We start from the raw sequence: 20,884 nt of genomic DNA, 5'->3' as shown, positions 1-20,884 counted from the left end.
ATGGCCGGGTGGCAGGCAGAAGTCTAACTGGTCATTTTATTTTATCCAAACGCCTTTTGAATGTTTGTCCTTAAAATTGGCAGCTTAATCATTTGAGTTAGAGGTATCTTGATGAACGTATCTTCCTTTATGTACACTGAGAGCATATGCACCAAGACAAATTCCTTGTGTGTCCAATCACACTTGGCCAATAAAAAGAAATTCCTATTCTATTCTATTCTATTCTATTCTATTCTATTCTATTCTATTCTATTCTATTCTATTCTATTCTATTCTATTCTATTCTATTCTATTCTATTCTATTCTATTCTATTCTAGAAATAGTTGGTGCAGTACAGGGATGTCCAACCTTGGCAACTTCAAGACCCGTGGACTTAAACTCCCAAAATTCCCCTGCCAGCAGCAGGTCTTAAAGTTGCCAAGATTGGACACCTCTGGCGTAATAGTTAAAGCCACCAGACTAGAAACAGGGAGGCTGGGAGTTCTAGTCTGGCTCTAGGGTGCAAAGCCAGTGGGGTAACCTTTGGCCAGTCACTCAGATGGCAGTGGCAAACCACTTCTGAAAGATGCTGCCAAAAACTCCCTGCACAAGAGTGGTCCAGGTGACCATCAGGAGTCAAAACAGGCTGAGAGGGGTGGAGCTTCGTAGCATTACCAGTCACAGAGAACGGAGCTCTCTGTTCCTGTGCGGGCTTCTCCCTGTTTGTGGGCTCCAAAAGGAGCCAAAGCCGCCTTGTAGGGGTGGTGAAGCTAAGGAGGGACGCTCTGAGTGGTCGCAGGAGAGATCGCAAAGGACGTATGCCTCCTTTCAGTACTCAAGAAAGAAAACCCCCGACTCCATTTTCATAGAGCAAGGTACTTTTACTGAGTATGAACTGAATGCAACCAAAGAAAAACAAGGTCTGAGGTAATAGGTGCGAAAATCACATAAAGAAAGCATCCCTAAAACCCTCCCCGCAATCGTCTGGTCAGGATTATCCAATCCAGATCCCCCCCAGGGGTCTTGTGGGGTGCAGCTTCCGATGGCCCCATCCTCCTGGTATGCCACACCGGTTGACCTTGAGTGATTATCAGCGCTCTTCCCAACTGCGGAGAGATGCTGAGGAAAAACTTTCTTCATTTACTCCACCAGCTCACTCCCCCCCCCGACATCCAGACAGCTCCCCCCTCCCCCCCCCCCCCCCCCCCGTTACAATGGCAATAAAAAGGCAAAGGCTGACACTCTCCTTCTGAGCCCCAGGGCTTTTTTTCCCCTCTATGCCACGACGTGGAGAAGAGGCAGTCTAAGATGGCTGCCAAGAAGAATTCTTCTGGGTGAGAAGAATTCTTTTTATTCAAATTTTAACCCCAAAAGAATATCCAGGAAAAGAGAGGTGCACAACTATTTTTAAAGTAGCAGCAATCTAGCACTCTGAAAAAACTTTAAAATTGCAGAATTAAAGGGGAAAAGGCAGAAAAATTGCTGAAATACAGAAAATTGGACTTTCAAACTGGATAGGCACAGCTCTGGATAGGCATTTTGAAATGCTGGAATTATCTACTTAAAAATCATTATTTTTTACATCGGGGGAAAATGAAAACTGGTTAATATTGAACTCCAATCTAAGAGCACCACCTGCTGATGAAAGAAAGAACAACATACTCCCAAAATCTTGGAACTATTTGATTATTTGGGATTTAAATGTGATAATACAAAAGACTTTATCATTAAAATGACCCCTGAAGATTACAATACAAGACTGAATTTATAGAGGAACATAAGGAGGTTCTGGAAAATGTATGGGAGTATCCAGAGGAACAGGTTGAGTAATTTTGGGATACAAGAACCAAGAATATTGAATTCTTTTGAGAAGTGGCTATAGGTTTTAATATATGGTCTTTGGACTATTGGACAATAGAGGGACACAATAAAATTTAACAAGATGCTTCATCAAGGAGAAAGGAGTAGAACCTGGGAAGAGATGGCGTCAGCAATCCAAAGTACAAGGGAGACACTGAGAAGGCATTTTAAGGAAATAATTAATCAAATAGAGAGCATGGATGGAATGCTGGGAAATATAACACAAAGGACAATGAGTGATCAAGACACCCAGGAAGAGGAGGAACTAACTGAAAGAGTAGATGGAAAAAATGGAACAGACAAAACAAATGAAACAAGATGACAAGGAGGAGATAATAACAAAAATAATAAAGATTGATGACACAAGCCAAGGGGAGCGTATCCTAAGGGAATTAAAAAAGGAACCGGAGAACCAGGAGGATTCTTATGGGAGAGAGATAGGGGCAAGAGTAGATATTTTGGAAGCTAGACAACGGAGAAGGGCAGAGAAGGGAGAAATGTTTACAATGAATAGCCAAGATGTGGAAGCAGACAGAAATAAAGATCCAAGAGAGGAATATGGGAGGCAAGCTAAGAAACGAACAATTAAAGCTTTAAAGCAAGTAAGAGATGATGGTTAAAGGGAATATGTTTAAATACAGTAGTGGCATAATCAAAGTTGGAATAGGGATGGAAACTAGAGAGAGGAGGATTAATAAAATACACATTTTTATATAATAAGTAATAGTAAGAGGGCAAATTAGAATTTGAATGATGATTCAAATTGATTAAATAATGGAAGATAATTCAATATGAGTAGGTGTATGTTTACTAAATGTAACAAATATGATCAAAAATACTTTGTATTAAAATGTATGACATGCAGAATATGGTGATTGACAAAAATAACATTGAAATATTGAATAACTAAATAATGAAGGATTATAAATTGAACAAGCAAATAATGGAAGATTTCAATTTAGCATAAATGTTTGTACTATTAGAATTATATAAGCTTGTTAAAAGTAATAAATATGATTAATAATATTTTATTTGTATTAAAAGGTATACTTAGAACAGGGTGATTGGCATAGAAAGGACACATTGAAATATTGAATGATTAAATAATGAAAGATTAATTCATTTAATTTAATAAACATAAAAATATGACTATTATTACAAGGATTATATAAGCTTGTTAAATGAAACAAATATGATTAATACTATTTTATTTGTATTAAAATGTATGACACTCAGGTGCCACACTGTTCACACATTGATGTGTTTGTAAAAAATAAAAAACTTTTAAAAAAAGGAGTCAAAACAGGTTTAAAGACACTAAAAACGAAGAAACAACATCTCAGTTGAAGGGGCAACATCTCTTTGAGATATGTGCAGCCACCTAGTCTGGGCTTGGAAACAAAGTAAAATCAAACCTTGTTAATATTTGCAATGGAGACTGTAAGGTCTTAGTAGCAAGCAAAGGGCCTGGGACCAGACTGGTCCATTACAGTGTTATTGGACAGAGGTCAACTGCTTCCTCTCTTGAGAAGTGAATGGCTCTCAGGCTGTTGCAATGCCTGGATGGGGGTAAAAGTGGATTTGAACCTTGGATCTGCCATATAGAGCAGGGGTTCCCAAACTGTGGTCTGGGGACTGGCACTGGGCCATGGCATGCCAAAAACTGGGCCGCGTAAACAAGCAAAGCCCCATCTCTGGGATTCAGGCAGTATGTGAAAACACTTCCCCTCCGGTTGTTGGAAATGAATTCAACCAACAAGGCTTTATTAAAAGAAAATAATAAAATCAATTTTGCAAAATAGGGTGGCATCCCAGAAGAGACCTCAACAAGGAGTTTGAGCCAGGAAGCCACACCTAAAGTTTTCAAAAGCATTACATTTTATAGTTCCCTATCCTGACGTCCCATTTCCCTCCTCCTTTGGATTTATTGGACAGGCCCTCCGGGGTTTCAGCTAATCCAAGATGCCTCAAAGGAATACATTATCTCTCTCTTTGTTTTCTCAGATTACTTTCTCTTCAGCACCTCCTGTACCTCTCCATACCTCTCCATTACACATCTACATAGCATCTCTCAGTTTTAAGGAATGTCTCCGTGCACCCTCAGCAGGCCCCTCTCCTATGCCAAAGAACAAGATAATGCCCACATGTCCTTCTCCAAGCATATGCACCATAGACATGGGAGAAAAGTTCCGCAAAGCATATAATCTAACTACATTGTAAAATTCAGTCATATTTAGATCTTAATGCAGGAAGGATACAATTGATTTCATACATATGTTTTTACAGAGGTACATATATTATAAATGCTTAACAAATAAATGCTTAAATGGAAAATACTTTTGTAGCAGCATAACATATATTGTACAATAGAATAACAAGTTTCTATTCATTTATTACTATTCCCTTCATTACTATTTTATTTTTGAATTCCCTTATATCCTACACGGTTCACGGAAAAACCTCTCCACGGAACTGGTCCCTGGTGCCCAAAAGGTTGTGGGGTGCTGAAATAGAGGATATCACTTGAAACTTATAGATTGCAGTTGCTGGTTTTCTTCTTTGCTAGTGCAGGTAATCCTCGACTTTTAACCATTTGTTTAACGACTGTCAAAGTTATAATAGCACTGAAAAAGTGATTGACAGCTGGTCTTCACACTTACAACTAATGCAGCATCCCTATGGTCACATTATCATAATGTAGCTGCTTGCCAACCAGCACGTATTTATGATGGTTGCAGCATCCCTGGGTCACGTGACCATCATTTGTAACTTTCCCAGCCTGCTTCTGACCAGCAAAGTCAGCGGAGGAAGTGGTGGTTTCACAAGTGCAATGATTTGCTTAACAACTGTGGTAAAACCATTGTAAAATCAGGTGTGAATCATTTAACAACTGCCTTGTTTGCAATAGAAATTCTGGTCCCAGTTTTGGTTGTAAATCAAGAACTACCTGCATCTGTCAACAACCTCTCTTTATCAAGAGCTGTGCATCTCAGCCTATGAGCCACTAGAGGTAGACCTCGACTTTCGACCACAATTGAGCCCAACATTTCTGTTGTTAAGTGAGACATTAAGTGAGTTTTGCCCCATTTTATGACCTTTCTTGTGTCAGTTGTTAAGTGAATCACTGCAGTTGATAAAGTTAGTAACCCGGATGTTAAGTGAATCTCCCGCTGACTTTGCTTGTCAGAAGGTCGCAAAAGGGGATCACGTGACCCTGGGACACAGCAAAGGTCATAAATATGAATCAGTTGCCAAGCATCTGAATTTTAATCATGTGACCATGATCAAAATTGCAGTGGTCGTAACTATGAAAAACGGTTATAAGTCACATTTTCCAGTAACTTTGAATGGTCACTAAATGAACTGTTGTAAGTCAAGGACTACCTGTATGTGCAAAGATCTTTCTCTTGCCGAGGAATAATTGCAGCTCAATTCTGGATGCCTGCCCTGGAATAGAGGATGGCCCAGGAAAACGGCAAATCTTTGGAGCCAGCTTAAGGCCTCGGTCTCTTCCTAACAATTAAGCATGAGGTCTGAGTCACTGCTTTTTCCTACCTGTTTCCTTTTTCTAGTTTCCTGCTTGATCGCCTGCTCCAGTATGAGAATGTGGATGAAGACTCCTCAGGTAAAGTGAGGCTCACAACCTCCATTTGATGGTGCTGCAAGAAGGGGGAGGATATCCTCTTTCTTTATAAAGGGGCTTAATAATATTAATTTGGCTGTTGTGGGTATAACATCACCTATTCAGGCCAGAAGAGAATAAAACAATGACATGGCAGGTTAAAGGATTTCATATCAAATATATAAATCTTAACTGAATCTGACATCCTTATAATCATTTGTAGTTTATCTTTTAAAGATAAAAGTGGTCCATATTCCACAAAAGGTACCAAGGTACCTTTTACTTGCTTTTAAATATTATGGAATCAAACCAGGGCAAATCCACAGTGGTAGATTTTCTGATTCTGGTTGACAATGGCATTGGTTAATAGTTAGATATTGCAAAAACATCCTTGAATATAGGTAGTCCTCAGCTTACAACCACAATTGAGTGCAAATTTTCTTTTGCTAAGCGAGACAGTTGTTAAGTGAGTTTTGCCCTATTTTATGACTTTCTTGATGCAGTTGTTAAGTGAATCACTGCAGTGGTTGAATTAGTAACACGGTTGTTAAATGAATCTGGCTTCCCCGTTGACTATGCTTGTCAGAAGGTTGCAAAAGACATGACTCTGGGACACTGCATCCATCATAAACGTGAGTCAGTTGCCAAGCATACAAATTCTGATTCAACTTTCGTAAGTGTGAAAAGTCGGCATAAATCACTTTTTTCAGTGTAGTTGTAACTTTGAACAGTCATTAAATGAAATGTTGTAAATTGAGGATTACCTGCGTAGCTATTATGTCTGCTTGGCATCTAAAAATTGTCTCCAGGTGGACTAGAATCATTGGTTTAACAAGCAGTTGTGATTCTAAAAATTGTGCAAGTGTGTACAGGCAGTCCTCACTTAACAACACCAATTGTGATCAAAAACCTGGTCATTAAGTGACATAGCTGTAAATTAAAAAAACCTCACATGACTCTGCTGCTTAGTGATGGCATTCCTGGTTGCTTTCATTAAGTGAGGACTTCTTACCTCCTGCTGGCTTCCCCATCGACTTTGATTGTGAGAAGCTGGCAGAGGAGGTTGCAAATCATGTGATTGTGGATGCTGCAATATCGTAATTGTGAATTGGCTGCCAAGCGCCTGGATTGATCACAGGGACATGCAACAGTTGTAAATACAAGGACCAGTCGTAACTACTACTTCTTGTGCTGTTGTATGTTTCGAATGGTCGTTGAACAAGTCATTAAATGAGGACAACCTGTATAAGCAAGCATACAAATAGATATCCATGGTTGAGGTTTAATCCTGAGCCTTTCCCTAACTTGATCCCTTCCCTAAAGTATGGACTGCAACAGTGAACTACAACTTCCAAAATTACTAGCCCTATTAACTAGGGAAAACTAAATTCTAGCCTAGGAGACTATGTTGAAGCTGCTATCTCTCTTCATGCAGAAAGAAATTTATTTATGTACAAATACATGAACCATCGTGTTGTTAATTTTTCTGGCTTGTTTTCCCCTCCTTTGAGTTGGTGTGAGTGGTCCCTCTTTTCCAATTCTTCTGCACATAGCATCTTTTTATATTGGTGCTTGTAAAAATTTTAATTGCTATATTCCTTGAGGATCCAGCTGCTGATTACTTGTTAATATTTGATTCCCCCAGGACATGTTATTCTTAAGCACTTTTATTTCTGCATTATATTTTATATTTGGCTGACATTGGCTTTTTATTTTAATATCCAATTGCCAGGTGAGTTTTTAGCTGCCCAGTGAAGCCTAATTTACTAATTTATCTACATTTTTCTTGCTGCTCAGTCCTATTGGTGATTTTGACTAGATTGGATAAATGACCCATGACATTCTTTATTTTAAAGCTGTCTCTGTAAAGATGAATGGCTAGAAATTGAATGTTGACGTTGTTTTGGAGATGTCTTCATTTTGTTGCAAATGGGTTTGTTGTGGTATCTCTGATAACCTCAGTTAGGAGAGGAAGCTGCTGGCAAAAAGTGAGTTATAAATAAATTAGATGAGTGACTTGTTCCAAAACATACTTTGACTATTCAGAATTATGCAAATTAGAAGTGTAACTAAATGCAGATTTTGGTATCTGAGAATTCAGGCAGTGTCACGGTATACTTAGGATGGTGTATAGTTCAGTAAACATGGTTTATAGAAGTGCTTGCTTCACAGGATAGTTTGCAGAGCCAAGCTGAGAAAAAGTGGATTTCTATGCAAAGGGAGCTATATTTAGTGTCTGAAAAGGGAGTCGATGCAATAAAGTTAGTCCTCGACTTAACAACCATTCATTTAGTGACCGTTCAAAGTTACAACAGTACTGAAAAATGTGACTTACAACTAGTCCTCGCTCTTAAAACTGGCACAGCATTCCTTGTGGTCACCTGATCAAAATTTGGTTGCTTGGCATCTGGCATGTATTCACAATAGTTGCAGTGTCCAGGGAGGGGTGTGTGGCCAGCGCCAGCGGCGGTACGGAAAATTCCGGGGCTCCTGGAAAATGCTGATATCTCAGCTGCTTTAGGGGATCCCCAGGGATCATAGCTGTCCTGTAGGGACAGTGAAGAATGGAGGCACAGGCAGGCACGAACAGGGAAGTTGCAAGTTCCCTGAAGTGCCGGCATCAGCCTCCGACCCAGCAGCAAGGGAAGACAGTCATTAGGAGCTGTCAAAAGCCGGGCGGCCACATGCAAGGAGAGAAGGAAAAAAGAACAAGGTGATCAACTGGGTGAGAAACTATGGTCTTGGAAACAAAATTCCTTTATATATTTAACTCCTGAACTTTTAAAACTATTTTACTTGAGAAAATTGGCAAAGAGGGGAGGGAGTGGAAAAAGGCTACCTCCCCACCTCCGGGATGTTGCATTCATCCTGGCGGGCTTCTCATGGGAGGTCCAGTTTAGGAAAACACAGGACAAGTGTTTTCTCGGGATGAGAGAGCAGAGAACAAAAGCCTACCATCTCTTTTATTAGTTATCAAAATACAGCGTCATCAGAAGGCGTTATTATGGCTACACATCTCATATTACATACAAGAGATAGAAAAACATCCATATATTCTCCATATAAGTTTCACATTCTACCTATTACAGTAAATCACGTGAATTCTAGGAAAGCGATACTTAAGGTGCAAAAACAAAACTTAACTCTGGCTATTTGCTGCCAGTTACTACCAGGCGAGAGGCCCATCTCCTGTTATCTGATTACCTCACTTCTCAGGAATGTTCCGCAAGAAGATGTCTCTTATCTTTGCAAATACAGTCTATGTTCTGAACAAAGAGAGAACAAAATAGGGCCCTTCAGAGAGTATCCAGTTGAACCCGCTTTTCATAGTCAGATTATTTCGGTGCTAAGCTCCATACACGTGTCCAACCAGTTAAACTGGTCTATACATGTACTATGGCCACCGCATTCCCACACCGGTACAACGGCGAAGAAGTGGAAGCCATTAATAAAAGCTAATTAACAAGAGCTGAAAAAGTAACTTTATAAATTGAAAGCAGATTGGGAAAAGAGGCATTTTTGGCTAAAGAACTGTAATTTGAAAATTTGAGTTTCGAGTTTTGAAGCTGGGGGTTTAAAGCTGAAAGAAGAAAAGGAAATTGTTATTTTTTTTTCTTTTTAAAGACTATTTTGGATTGCAGAGGAAATTAAAGAGATATATTGGACAAAGGAAAAGATGAGAGTGGAGTGACCTTGGGATGTTTTGGAAACTGGCAAGAAGATTTTGATAAGAAGCAGTCTTGTGACTTTGTAACAGAGGGGGGAAGATATAGAAGGAAAAGAAAAAGAAAGTTGTTTGTTTTTTTTCCTTTCGCTTGATGGAGTTACAAATTTTGGAATATTTTAGAATAGTGGTATTTTGGAATATTATTTTTTCTTTCTGGTTTTTCTCTTTTTGTGCCTTTTCCTTTTCCTTTTTTCTTGTAGAAATTCCCTCTTCCTGGACTTAAAAGAGTTCATTGGCAGGGTTTTTGTTTTTTTCTATTTTTTAATTTTTTGGGGGGGAGATATCCTTTTTTCACCTTTTTTTTTTTTAATTTGATTTATATGCCGCCCTTCTCCGGAGACTCAGGGCGGCTTACAATGCGCTAAGCAATAGCCTTCATTCTTTTGTATATTTATACAAAGTCAGCTTATTGCCCCCACAACTGGGTCCTCAATTTACCTACCTTAGAAAGGATGGAAGGCTGAGTCAACCTTGAGCCTTGGCGAGATTCGAACCTGCAGTAATTGCAGGCAGCTGGTCTTAATAACCAGCTTAATAACAGGGTGCCTTAGACCACTGTACTACCAAGGCTCTTTTTTATTGCTTGGTTGGATATTTTGGGCAAACACCTGGGTTTTGGACCAGTGAATTTTTATTTTTGCACTGAACTGTTTTTTTCTTTTCTTTTCTTTTCTTTTCTTTTCTTTTCTTTTCTTTTCTTTTCTTTTCTTTTTTTCTTTCTTTCTTTTTTTTCTATTTTTGCCCTTTTGGGCTGCTTGATTGTTCTTGGCTTTTTGTATGGTTTATGGATCAAATCTATGTGGATTAGGGTATCAACCTGAAGAGTCTGATTGGGCATTTTGAATTTAAAGAAATTGAATATTTGGATTATAAAATTGGGTAGTAAGATTTGAAAAAAAACAAGATGAAGAAAACAATACAACATCTATCATCACCATTAATATCAACAACGCCTGGTACTACAGGGCAAAAGACAACAGAAATTGCATCACAGCAAGAGAAAGTCAACACGGAATTAAAAATATGCTACAGACTATATATGAAGATCTTAAGACAAGATTAGACAAGGTAGATGGGAGAATGGAAAAAAATGGAAGGAAATATGGAAAAAATGGAAGGAGAATTGAAAGAAGTTAAAGAAATGATAGGGAAAAATGAACAACGATTGCAGCAAATGGAAGAAAAAGCAGAAGCAACGGAGAAGAAAGTTGAAGAGATGGACTATAGACTTACAGTTACTGATAAAAATCAGGAAAAAACAATTATAAACCTGGAAATGGATAAAGCTGATTTTTATTTAAGATTACAAAACATTGAAGAAGAAAAGGGAGAAAATTTAGCAGAGAAAATTGCAGAGATACAAGCAGAAGCAATGGAAGAAAGTAAGGAAGGGATATTAAGTGGAATCGACGAGATATACAGAGTGTGCACAAGATATGCAATGAGACTCGGCAATAAAGAGAAGGAAAATATTCAATAAATTAGAGAAGCTAAAATTAGAAATTATATGCTTATAAGAAGTGCATATTAGAAAGCAACATAAAAAACTTTTGGAACGAATAAAATTAGGGACATTGTATACAACTTTGGCTTGTCAAAGCAAAAGAGGAGTAGCATTTTACATCAAACAGACAATACAATCCAAACAAATATATGAGGATGAGGAAGGAAGAGTATTAATGGTAGAAATTGTAATGAACTATAAAAAAAATTACTTGTGGGTATATATGCTCCAAATGAAAATCAAGAATTTTATGCAAAATTACACCAAAAATATTAGAATATGAAGATGAAGATATTTGCATAATTGGAGATTTTAATGCAATTGTTTATAATGAGTTAGATTATAAATCTACAAAAGTGAATAAAAAACCAAGAAAGACACTCCCAAAAACATTTTATACAATGGTAGACTAATTAAGTTTACAGGATGCTTGGAGGAAAAGAAATTTAAAGGAAAAACAATATACATTTTACTCAAACAGGCATACGTCATGGTCAAGAATAGATATGATGTGGATGTCCACAGACTTAATATCCAAGATAGACAAGATTGATATAGAAGCAAATATATGGGCTATATATAATACAATCCAATAATGATGACATGGAAAGGACAAAGAAAAAGAATGAGATGGACATTAAATCAAAGCCTATTAAATGAGAAAGATTTTATATGTACAATATATGGAAAAAGAATTGACATTTTTCTTCAAAGAAAATAGAAAAGAAGATACATCATTGCAAAATGTATGGGACACTAGCAAAGCATACATAAGGGGTTTGGCAATGACATATGCAGGAAAAAGAAACAAACAGGACAGACAAATTCAAAAGAAGTTGGAGCAGGAATATAAGAAGTTAGAGAAGGAATTGCAAAAAAATCCACAAGACAAAAAAATTAAAAACCTAATGGAATTGGGGAAACATAAATTGAATTTAATAGAAAATGAAGAATTGGCAAGGAAAATAAAAGCATCAAAGCAAAACTTTTTTGAAAATCCAAATAAACCAGGAAGGTGGCTGGCATACAAGATGAAGAAGGAAAAAGAAAGGAAACTGATAACTCAATTATTAGATCAAGAGGGAAAGATATGTTACCGAAATGAGAAAAAGAAAAAAATAATTGAGAAATATTATAAGAAATTATATCAACAAGAGCAGATACCAGAAGAAAAGATAGAACAATATTTGGAAAAAGCAACGACCCCTAAAATACCAGAACAATTTAAAAAAGCATTAGAAGAAAGAATATCAATGATGGAATTGATGGAGGGAATTAAAAGGCAGAAGAATGGAAAAACTCCAGGACCAGATGGGCTACCAGCAGAAGTATATAAAAAGTTGCAAGATGTACTAAGTAATATATTGTTACAAGTATTTAATGATTTATTAATAGAAGCCAAGGCACCAAACTCATGGATGGAGACATATATAACCCTTATACCAAAAGAAGAAACAGATTTACAACAAATAAAGTATTATAGACCAATTTCACTATTAAATGCAGATTATAAAATATTTGCATCAATTATGGCGGAAAGATTGAAGAGGCTGTTAAATGAATTTATACACCCAGACCAAAATGGTTTTTTGCCTAAAAGACACATTAGAGACAATATAAGAATTATTTTGGATACATTAGAATATTATGAGGCACATCCAGAGAAAAAAATGGCATTATTATTTTTAGATGTGCAGAAAGCATTTGATAACGAGAATTGGCAATTTATGATTTTACAATTACAAAAGATGGATTTTGCGGACAGATTTATCAATATGGTTAAGACTATATATAAAGACCAATCGGCTAAAGTAATAATAAACGGTGAAATGACAGAGAAAGTAGATATAAGAAAAGGAACTAGACAAGGATGTCCGTTATCTCCACTATTATTTATTCTGACCCTAGAAATTTTAAACAGGAAAATAAGACAAGACAAAGAAATAAAAGGGATGAGTATTAAAAAAGAAGAGTATAAGCTACAAGCATTTGCGGATGATTTAGTATTCTTTACTTTACTTTACTTTACTTTATTCAAATTTCTATACCGCCCTTCTCCTTTCGGACTCAGGGCGGTGAACAGCCAAGATAAAAACATCTATACAAAACATCACAGTTAAAAAATAAAGTTAAAATAATTTATAAATTTGGCCCATAATTTAAAACTTGTCAATTAAAATCAATATTAAAATTTTAAAACTAACCCTAAAATCAAGACAGACCGGCTAACTGGAAAAAATAAGTTTTTAGGGCCCGACGAAAAATCCGAAGGTCGGAGATCACTCGTATCTCTGGGGGTAGATTGTTCCATAGGGTAGGTGCCACCACAGAGAAGGCTCTCCTCCTGGGGGTCGTCAGCCGGCATTGTCTGGCCGACGGCACCCTGAGGAGGCCCTCTCTGTGGGAGCGAACCGGCCGGTGGGAGGCTATTGGTGGCAGAAGGCGGTCCCGTAAGTACCCTGGCCCTAAGCCATGGAGCGCTTTAAAGGTGATCACCAACACCTTGAAGCGCACCCGGAAGTCCACCGGAAGCCAATGCAGCTCGCGCAGGAGAGGAGTCACATGGGAGCGCCCCGTCGCTCCCATAATCCCCCGCGCAGCCGCATTCTGCACCAGTTGGAGCCTCCGGGTGTACCCCAAGGGGAGCCCCATGTAGAGAGCGTTACAATAGTCTAGACGAGAAGTGACGAGTGCTTGAGTGACCGTGCGTAGGGAGTCCCGGTCCAGAAAGGGGCGCAACTGGCGTATCAGGCGAACCTGACAAAAAGCCCCCCTGGCCACGGCTGTCATATGCCCTTCTAAAGACAGCCGCGCATCCAGGAGGACACCCAAGTTGTGGGCCCTCTCCGTGGGGGCCAATGATTCGCCCCCAATAACCAGCGATGGCGTCAGCTGGCTATACCGGGACGCCGGCAGCCACAGCCACTCGGTCTTGGAAGGGTTGAGTCGAAGCCTGTTTCTCCCCATCCAGACCCGCACGGCCTCCAGGCACTGGGACATCACTTCCAAGGCATCATTGGGATGGTCTGGGGTGGAAATGTACAGCTGAGTATCATCAGCGTACTGATGGAACTCCACCCCAAAACCACGGATGATCTCACCCAGCGGCTTCACATAAATGTTGAACAGGAGGGGCGAGAGGACCGACCCTTGTGGCACCCCACAAACAAGGCGCCTTGGGGTCGACCGCTGCCCCCCTGTCAACACGGATTGCGACCGGTCGGAGAGATAGGAGGAGAGCCACCGCAAAACGGTGCCCCCCACTCCCAGTCCCTCCAGCCGGCGCAACATGATACCATGGTCGATGGTATCAAAAGCCGCTGAGAGGTCTAATAGGACCAGGATAGAGGAAGAACCCCTATCCCGGGCCCTCCAGAGATCATCCACCAACGCGACCAATGCCGTTTCCGTGCTGTACCCAGGTCTGAAGCCGGACTGGAGTGGATCCAGATAGACAGCTTCATCCAGGTACTGGGGAAGCTGTCACACCACCACACTCTCAACAACCTTCGCAATAAAGCGAAGGTTGGAGACTGGACGATAGTTAGCCAAAACAGCCGGGTCCAGGGATGGCTTCTTGAGGAGAGGCCTCACCACCGCCTCTTTCAAGGCGGCCGGCAGGACACCCTCGCTCAAAGAAGCGTTAATAATCCCCTGGAGCCAGCCTCGTGTAACCTCCCGGGAAGCCAGCACCAACCAGGAGGGACACGGGTCCAATAAACGTGTGGTTGCGTTCAGCCGCCCCAAGATCCTGTCCACGTCCTCGGGAGCCACAGGATCGAACTCCTCCCAGATAACACTCTCAAGGCCTGCCTCAGTCATCTCGTCTGAACTAACCCAGTCGGCGGCCAAGTCTTCCCGAATCTGAGTTATTTTATCATCCAGATACTGTACAAAATCCTCAGCTCGGCCCTGCAAGGGGTCCTCCCGCGCTCCCAGATGGAGGAGGGAGCGGGTCACCCTAAACAGGGCGGCTGGGCGGTTATCTGATGACGCGATAAGAGCGGCAAAATAGCTATTATGGAAGAACCAATAGAAACGGGTCCAAAGTTAATTGAGCAAATAGAAGAATATGGAAAAGTAGCTGGATTGAAAATAAATAAAAATAAAACAAAAATTATAGTTAAAAATATGAGAGAAAAACAAAAGAAGCAATTAATGGAGAAGATAGATATTCAAATAGTGAAGAAAGTGAAATATTTGGGTATCCAATTAATCTCCAGATGTATTACAGTGAAGGAAGATAACTATTATAAACTAAGAAACCAAATTGAAACAGATTTGGAAAAATGGAAAAATTTACAATTATCTTTACTGGGGAGAATAGCGTTAATCAGAATGAATGTATTGCCAAGATTGTTGTTTTTCTTTCAAACAATTCCGATAAAGTTGGAGAAAAAATACTTTGAAAGTTTGAATAAAATGATGTGGAAATATATATGGCAAGGGAAAAAAGCGAGAATTAACCTTAAATTGCTTCAAGATTCCAGAATTAGAGGAGGATTTGGTCTACCAAATTGGGAATTGTATCACCAAGCGGCGATGTTAACTTGGATTAAAGAATGGATCTTATTGAGAAATACAAGACTATCGACTTTGGAAAGACATGACTTACAACTAGGATGGCATGCTTTCTTATGGTATGGAAAAAATAGGATCCATGGATACTTCCAGAGACATTGTGTAAGGAATGGTTTGTTGGTAGTATGGGAAAGAGTAAAAGAAAAACATTATATTGATGTACCAATGTGGCTTTCAACAATAGAAGCGTTGACACACCCAAATATGATTAACATGGACAAGATTGGAAGATATAAAGACATTTTAACAGAGAAGGGAGAATTAAAAGAGAAACAAGACTTAGAAAAACAAGGGATTGAGATTGACTGGTATACACGGCTGCAGATACAATCAAGATATGATAAAGACTTGAAACAATATGGTTTTAATTGGGGGGAATCAGAGCTGGATCAGATAATGACTGGAAAGGATGAAAAAATGATTAAAAGACTGTATAATTATTTGTTGCAAATTAGATTGGAAGATGAAGAGGTAAAAGAGACAATGATAACATGGGCGAAAAATTTTGGATATGCAATAGAATTAGAGAAATGGCAACAACTATGGGAAAGGAATTATAAATTGACAATGGCAACTGCATATAAAGAAAATCTATATAAAATGTTTTATAGGTGGCATATGCCACCAGAAAGATTAGCAGAGATGTTTAAGGATAAATCAGCCAAATGTTGGAAATGTTTGCATTTGCCGGGATCATATTATCATATGTGGTGGTCATGTTTAGAAGCAAAAAATTATTGGTCTAGAATACAGAAATGGTTGGAAGAAATATTACATAAATCTATAGAATTAAAACCAGAGGTTTTTTTATTGGGTATTCTCCCAGAGAGATATAGTAAAGAAGATGTGTACCGAATTATACATATAATAACAGCAGCAAGAATTGTATTTGCACAAAATTGGAAGACAGAAAAAATTCTGTCAGAAGGTGAAGTAATAAAAAAGATTTTAGACTGTGCGGAAATGAATAGATTAACTTTAAGAATAAGAAATAAAGAGGAATCAGTGTATTTCAAGACATGGGGAAGATTTTATATATGGTTAGAAAAGAAATATGAAGATAAGAGGATAGATAAATGATTTAGATAATAGAAAGTTAAACGAGGGAGAGGATAAAAAAGAAATAGAAACCCAGATGACACCAGAGTAAATGAAAAAGGGGGATGGGAGGGGGGAAAAGAAAGAAGATAATAAGAATAAATGTACAATTATGATGACAATACTGATAGATAGAATAAATCTGAAAAGAAATTGAAAGAAAGTATATACTATTAGAATACAGGAGTTGCTCGGATACCAAACAAGGAGAATATTCCACAGCAAAGAAGATAGAAAGGAGAGAGGAGTAGATGGTAGGAAGAGGAGAGGGAGTGAGAGGAATAGAAGAAAGGGAAAAGGAGAGGAAGGAAGGGTACGGGACAGGAGTAGGAGAGAAGGTGAGAAGGGAAAAGAAGAGAGGAGTGGGGGAAAGGAAGGGGAAGTAGGATGAGGTAGGAGAGGAGGAAGGAGAAAGTAGGAGAGGAGGAAGGAGAAAGTAGGAGAGGAGGGAGGGAAGGAAGGGAAAGAAAGGAGGAGAAGAAGGTTTGTTGCGAAATGAGGGAAGAAAGAGTAGAAGAGCAACTCCGAATGTAATTAAAATGCCTTATTTCAATGCTTTCTTTAAAGAAAACATGTATATGTAGGATTAATTATGTATAAGAAAATGTACATTTTATATTATGTGTATAAGAAATAAAACTGAAAAAACTTTTTTAAAAAAAATAGTTGCAGTGTCCTGGGGTCGTGTGATCACCATTTACGACCTTTCCAGGCTGCATCCAGCAAGCAAAGTCAATAGGGAAAGCTGGATTTGCTTAAAAACCGCATGATTCATTTAACAACAGCAGTGATTCTCTTTAACAACTGTGACAAAAGTCATAAAATTGGGTGCAATTCATTTGCTTAACAATGGAAATTCTGGCTTCAGTTGTGGTTGTAAATCAAGGACTACCTGTATTTTGACCTTGAATCCAGAAAATTTGAGAGATCCTCTCTCAGTCATGAAAATCGCTGGGGAGCCCAACCTGGATGAGCTCACCTAACCAACATCACCAGGAAATGATGCAAATGCACACGGCAGCATTATGTGAAGTCTATAACTCTCTGGCAGAAGGAAGTGGAATGACTTTGTCTGATTTTATTTTTCCGGAATCAGATTCGGAAGCAACAGCCTCCTCAGACAACAGTGATGGAGAGATGCTGAAAGGGACAGAGCTTCAGTCCCTCAAGAGGTGAGTATGTGGTGGGCTTCAGGATAGAGAGAAAATGCAAAAAACAAGATGATAGATGACTACATGAGGCTAAAGGGGCTGTTCTCTTTAGCAGAGAAGAGGTAGAATTCTTGGATATTTTCAACGCATGTCCACAGTGACTTTCATTAAACAATGTTCTAGTGGTGGGTGTAGGAGATGGTCTTGTGAGACCAGACTAGGCCTACAGACTAGGCCAGGGGTCTGCAACCTTAAACACTCAAAGAGCTATTTGGACCCGTTTCCCACAGAAAAGAAAACACCAGGAGCCAATAATATAACAATCAGTGTGACTGGGTGTGCATGGGCAACTCGACATCACTCACTCCCACCCAGTCACATGACCCCCCCAGCCACGCCTACCCAGCTGGTCATTAGGGCAGAGAACCGGTTGTTAAATTATTTGCCCCGCCGCACCCGGCCCCGCCTCACCCCTCCCCTCCCAGTCACCTCTTGCCATACCCGGCCTCGGGTATGTTCACCTTTCTCCTTCTCTCTCTGTCTCTGTCTCTCTCTCTCTCTGTCTCTCTGTCTCTCTCTGACGCCACTGCTGTTGCCAGGGGCAAGTGGGTTGGGGTCGCATCATGGCTCTGCATCGTAATGGGCTCCAGGAGGAGGAAGGGACCACGTCTCCCCCATTGTGAAGCTTGCTAAATTTCACTGTGCTGCGCAAGGCGCTGCGAGAGCAGTGGGCAGGCCATGGAGGCGGCAACAGCTCCAAGCCCAAAGCGGCGGGAGGCAAGGGCTGCCTTGAGCGCAAATATACCGTGGCGAAGGCGGACTACGGTTGCCCCGCAAAAGCGAGTCTCCATCCCCCACTGTCGCCCTTACCTTCTCAGGCCAGGTGAGGAGTGACTGGGAGGGGAGGGGTGGGGCCAGCCAGTGGTGGGATCAGCTGACAGGGAGCCACAGCAGAGGGCCGAAAGAGCTGCATGCGGCTCCAGAGCCGCGGGTTGCCGACCCCTGGACTAGGCCTACAGGCTAGAGCTGGCTGGGGGATCCTGGGAGCTGAAGTCTGCCCATCTTCAAGTTACCAAAGTTGAGAAAAATTGGGCTAGATAAGATAACCTTTATTGTCACTTTTCTGTGTATACATTGGCACACATTAAAATGAAATATTAATTGTGTGTATATATATAAATATATAGAGTCTTGAGAGTTCACAAGGTTAAAACCATATGAAACAAAGCTGTGACTGAATCTAGATGTTCTGCTTTGGATACCACAAAGCCACCTCCCAGAAGATAAGAAAGAAAACCGGTCATGGAGAGGACGTGTAGCATCCCTGACAATACTGCAGACCCTGGTCAAGCAGCGCTTATATGCTAAGTCCTGGACAGAAGAAGTGAACTTCCAATAATCTTTTCTGCTGTCCTTACCACCCTCTGCACAGCCATCCTGTCTGAAACAGGAATACTTCCAAACCAAACAGTAATACAATACGACAGTGTGCTTTCAATTGTCCCTCTGTAGAAAGTGCTAAGGACAGGAGAAAAAGATGTGTTTTTCTCATACAATGCCAAAAGTGCAGCGATGCTGTGCCCACTTCATCAGTGTCTCACTGATGAGTGACCAAGATAACCTGCTTGTCAGCTACACAACCAGAAACTTAATACTACTAGCCACCTCCACAGTTGAATCATTAAAACACAGGTGTATGGCTGTGCCTGCCTTTTCTGAAGATGTTCCCCATAGTAGCTGCATGGTTTAGCACAGTCAGTGAGCTGATCTCCTTTGTAAGTCAAGGGACCTTTTTTGCCTGTTGTCTTATTGAAACAATACCTTTTAGCACAACGGGTCGTTCCCATGTATTCAAGACAGGCTGTTTCTATGGAGCACATTTTTGGTAGCTGTTCATCCATGACATCTCTTTCTGCTCACAGAAAACAAAGCCCCCAGCTTGGCAGTGCCTCATCACCATCCTCCTCAGGTCTTTCTCTGCAGCCAACATCTGGTTTTGGGCTTCCAGCTTCAGGGACATCATTGCCCTACATAGCCTCAGTGAGTAATCTTGTCTCCATCTGGGTAATAAAGCTGAGTAGATAGTTGTCCAAAATGGACCCTGAAGCTGGGAAAAGACTTAACAGAGATTGATAGTTCCCCAGCCTGATTTCCTTCAGGTGGGTTGGATCAGAACTGTTCTTGCTTTGACTCTGCTGGTTTGAAATGTTGAAAGTTGTACTATATTGCAGGTAGTCCTCAACTTACAACCAAAATTGAGCCCCAAATTTCCATTGCTAAGCGACACCAAATTTCTGTTGCTAAGCAAGATGGTTGTTAAGTGAGTTTTGCCCCCTTTTACGACCTTTCTAGCCACAGTTGTTAAGTGAATCATTGCAATTGTTAAGGTAGTACAGTTGTTAAGTGAATCTGGCTTCCCCATTGATTTTGCTTGTCAGAAGGTCACAAAAGGTAGTCACATGACCCCGGGACACCGCATCCGTCATAAATACATGCCAGTTTCCAAGCTTGTAAAGTTTGATCACATGACCATGGGGCTGCTGCAACGGTCATAAGTGTGAAAACAGTAATCGGTCACTTTTTTCAGTGCTGTTGTAACTTTGAATGGTAAGTTGAGGACTACCTGTATAAGAAACTAAGTCAGAAAACCTTGATTTTCAGTGACTTTAGACAAACTTTCAACCAGATTACCTCAGGAATAAGAGAATGTAGCCTGGAATCAGATAGCAAGGAGAATTCTAAGACATTATTTACCTCAGTTTTCCTAGACTAAGATACCAAATATGACCCAGACTCAGAGATCGGAATTAGAAGAAGAATTAGGAATCCAATTAGTAAAGAAGATAAAATATTTAGGTATTTGGCTGACGGCGAAAGCAACCACGATCAAAGAAGACAATTACACAAAATTACTAAAAGAAATTAAAAAAGACCTGGAAATCTGGAACAGGCTACAATTGTCATTGATGGGCAGAATCAGTTCAATTAAAATGAATATATTACCGAGGGTACTATATCTATACCAGGTAGTACCATTACATCCAGGAAGGGACTTCTTCAAAAATCTCAACAAAATTACAATGACCTATATATGGCAGGGAAAGAAGGCCAGAATTAAGATTAAAGCGCTACAAGACACACGAGACAGAGGAGGCCTTGCAGTACCAGACTGGGAGCTATATTATAAAGCAACCGGATTGACCTGGATTAAAGAATGGATGAGATTAGATGACAAAAGAATGTTATATCTAGAAGGCTTTGATCTCATACGAGGATGGCACGCGTTCCTATGGGATGGACCAGACAAACAACACATGTACTTCCAAAGACACATAATTCGGGCCTCACTCTTCAAGATTTG

At 40.0% G+C, this 20,884-nt stretch overlaps 1 protein-coding gene across 1 annotated transcript in view; it reads left to right on the top strand.

Moving 5' to 3' along the window:
- The window catches only part of INO80E (INO80 complex subunit E), a 36,695-nt gene that overhangs the window by 3,209 nt on the left and 12,602 nt on the right, over nt 1-20,884 (top strand). Inside the window, exons 3-5 of the mRNA XM_070944519.1 lie at nt 5,413-5,465; nt 17,469-17,544; nt 19,446-19,563. Of these exons, the coding sequence (XP_070800620.1) occupies nt 5,413-5,465; nt 17,469-17,544; nt 19,446-19,563 (247 nt within the window). The remainder of the gene's footprint in view (nt 1-5,412; nt 5,466-17,468; nt 17,545-19,445; nt 19,564-20,884) is intronic.

The sequence above is a fragment of the Pituophis catenifer genome, unplaced genomic scaffold, assembly GCF_029215685.1.
Source record: "Pituophis catenifer annectens isolate HBS135680 unplaced genomic scaffold, rPitCat1.0.hap2 SCAF_5, whole genome shotgun sequence".
Classification (NCBI taxonomy): Eukaryota; Metazoa; Chordata; class Lepidosauria; order Squamata; family Colubridae; genus Pituophis; species Pituophis catenifer.
Note: the sequence above shows the minus strand (reverse complement) of the source record. Positions and strands in the feature narration are given on the sequence as shown.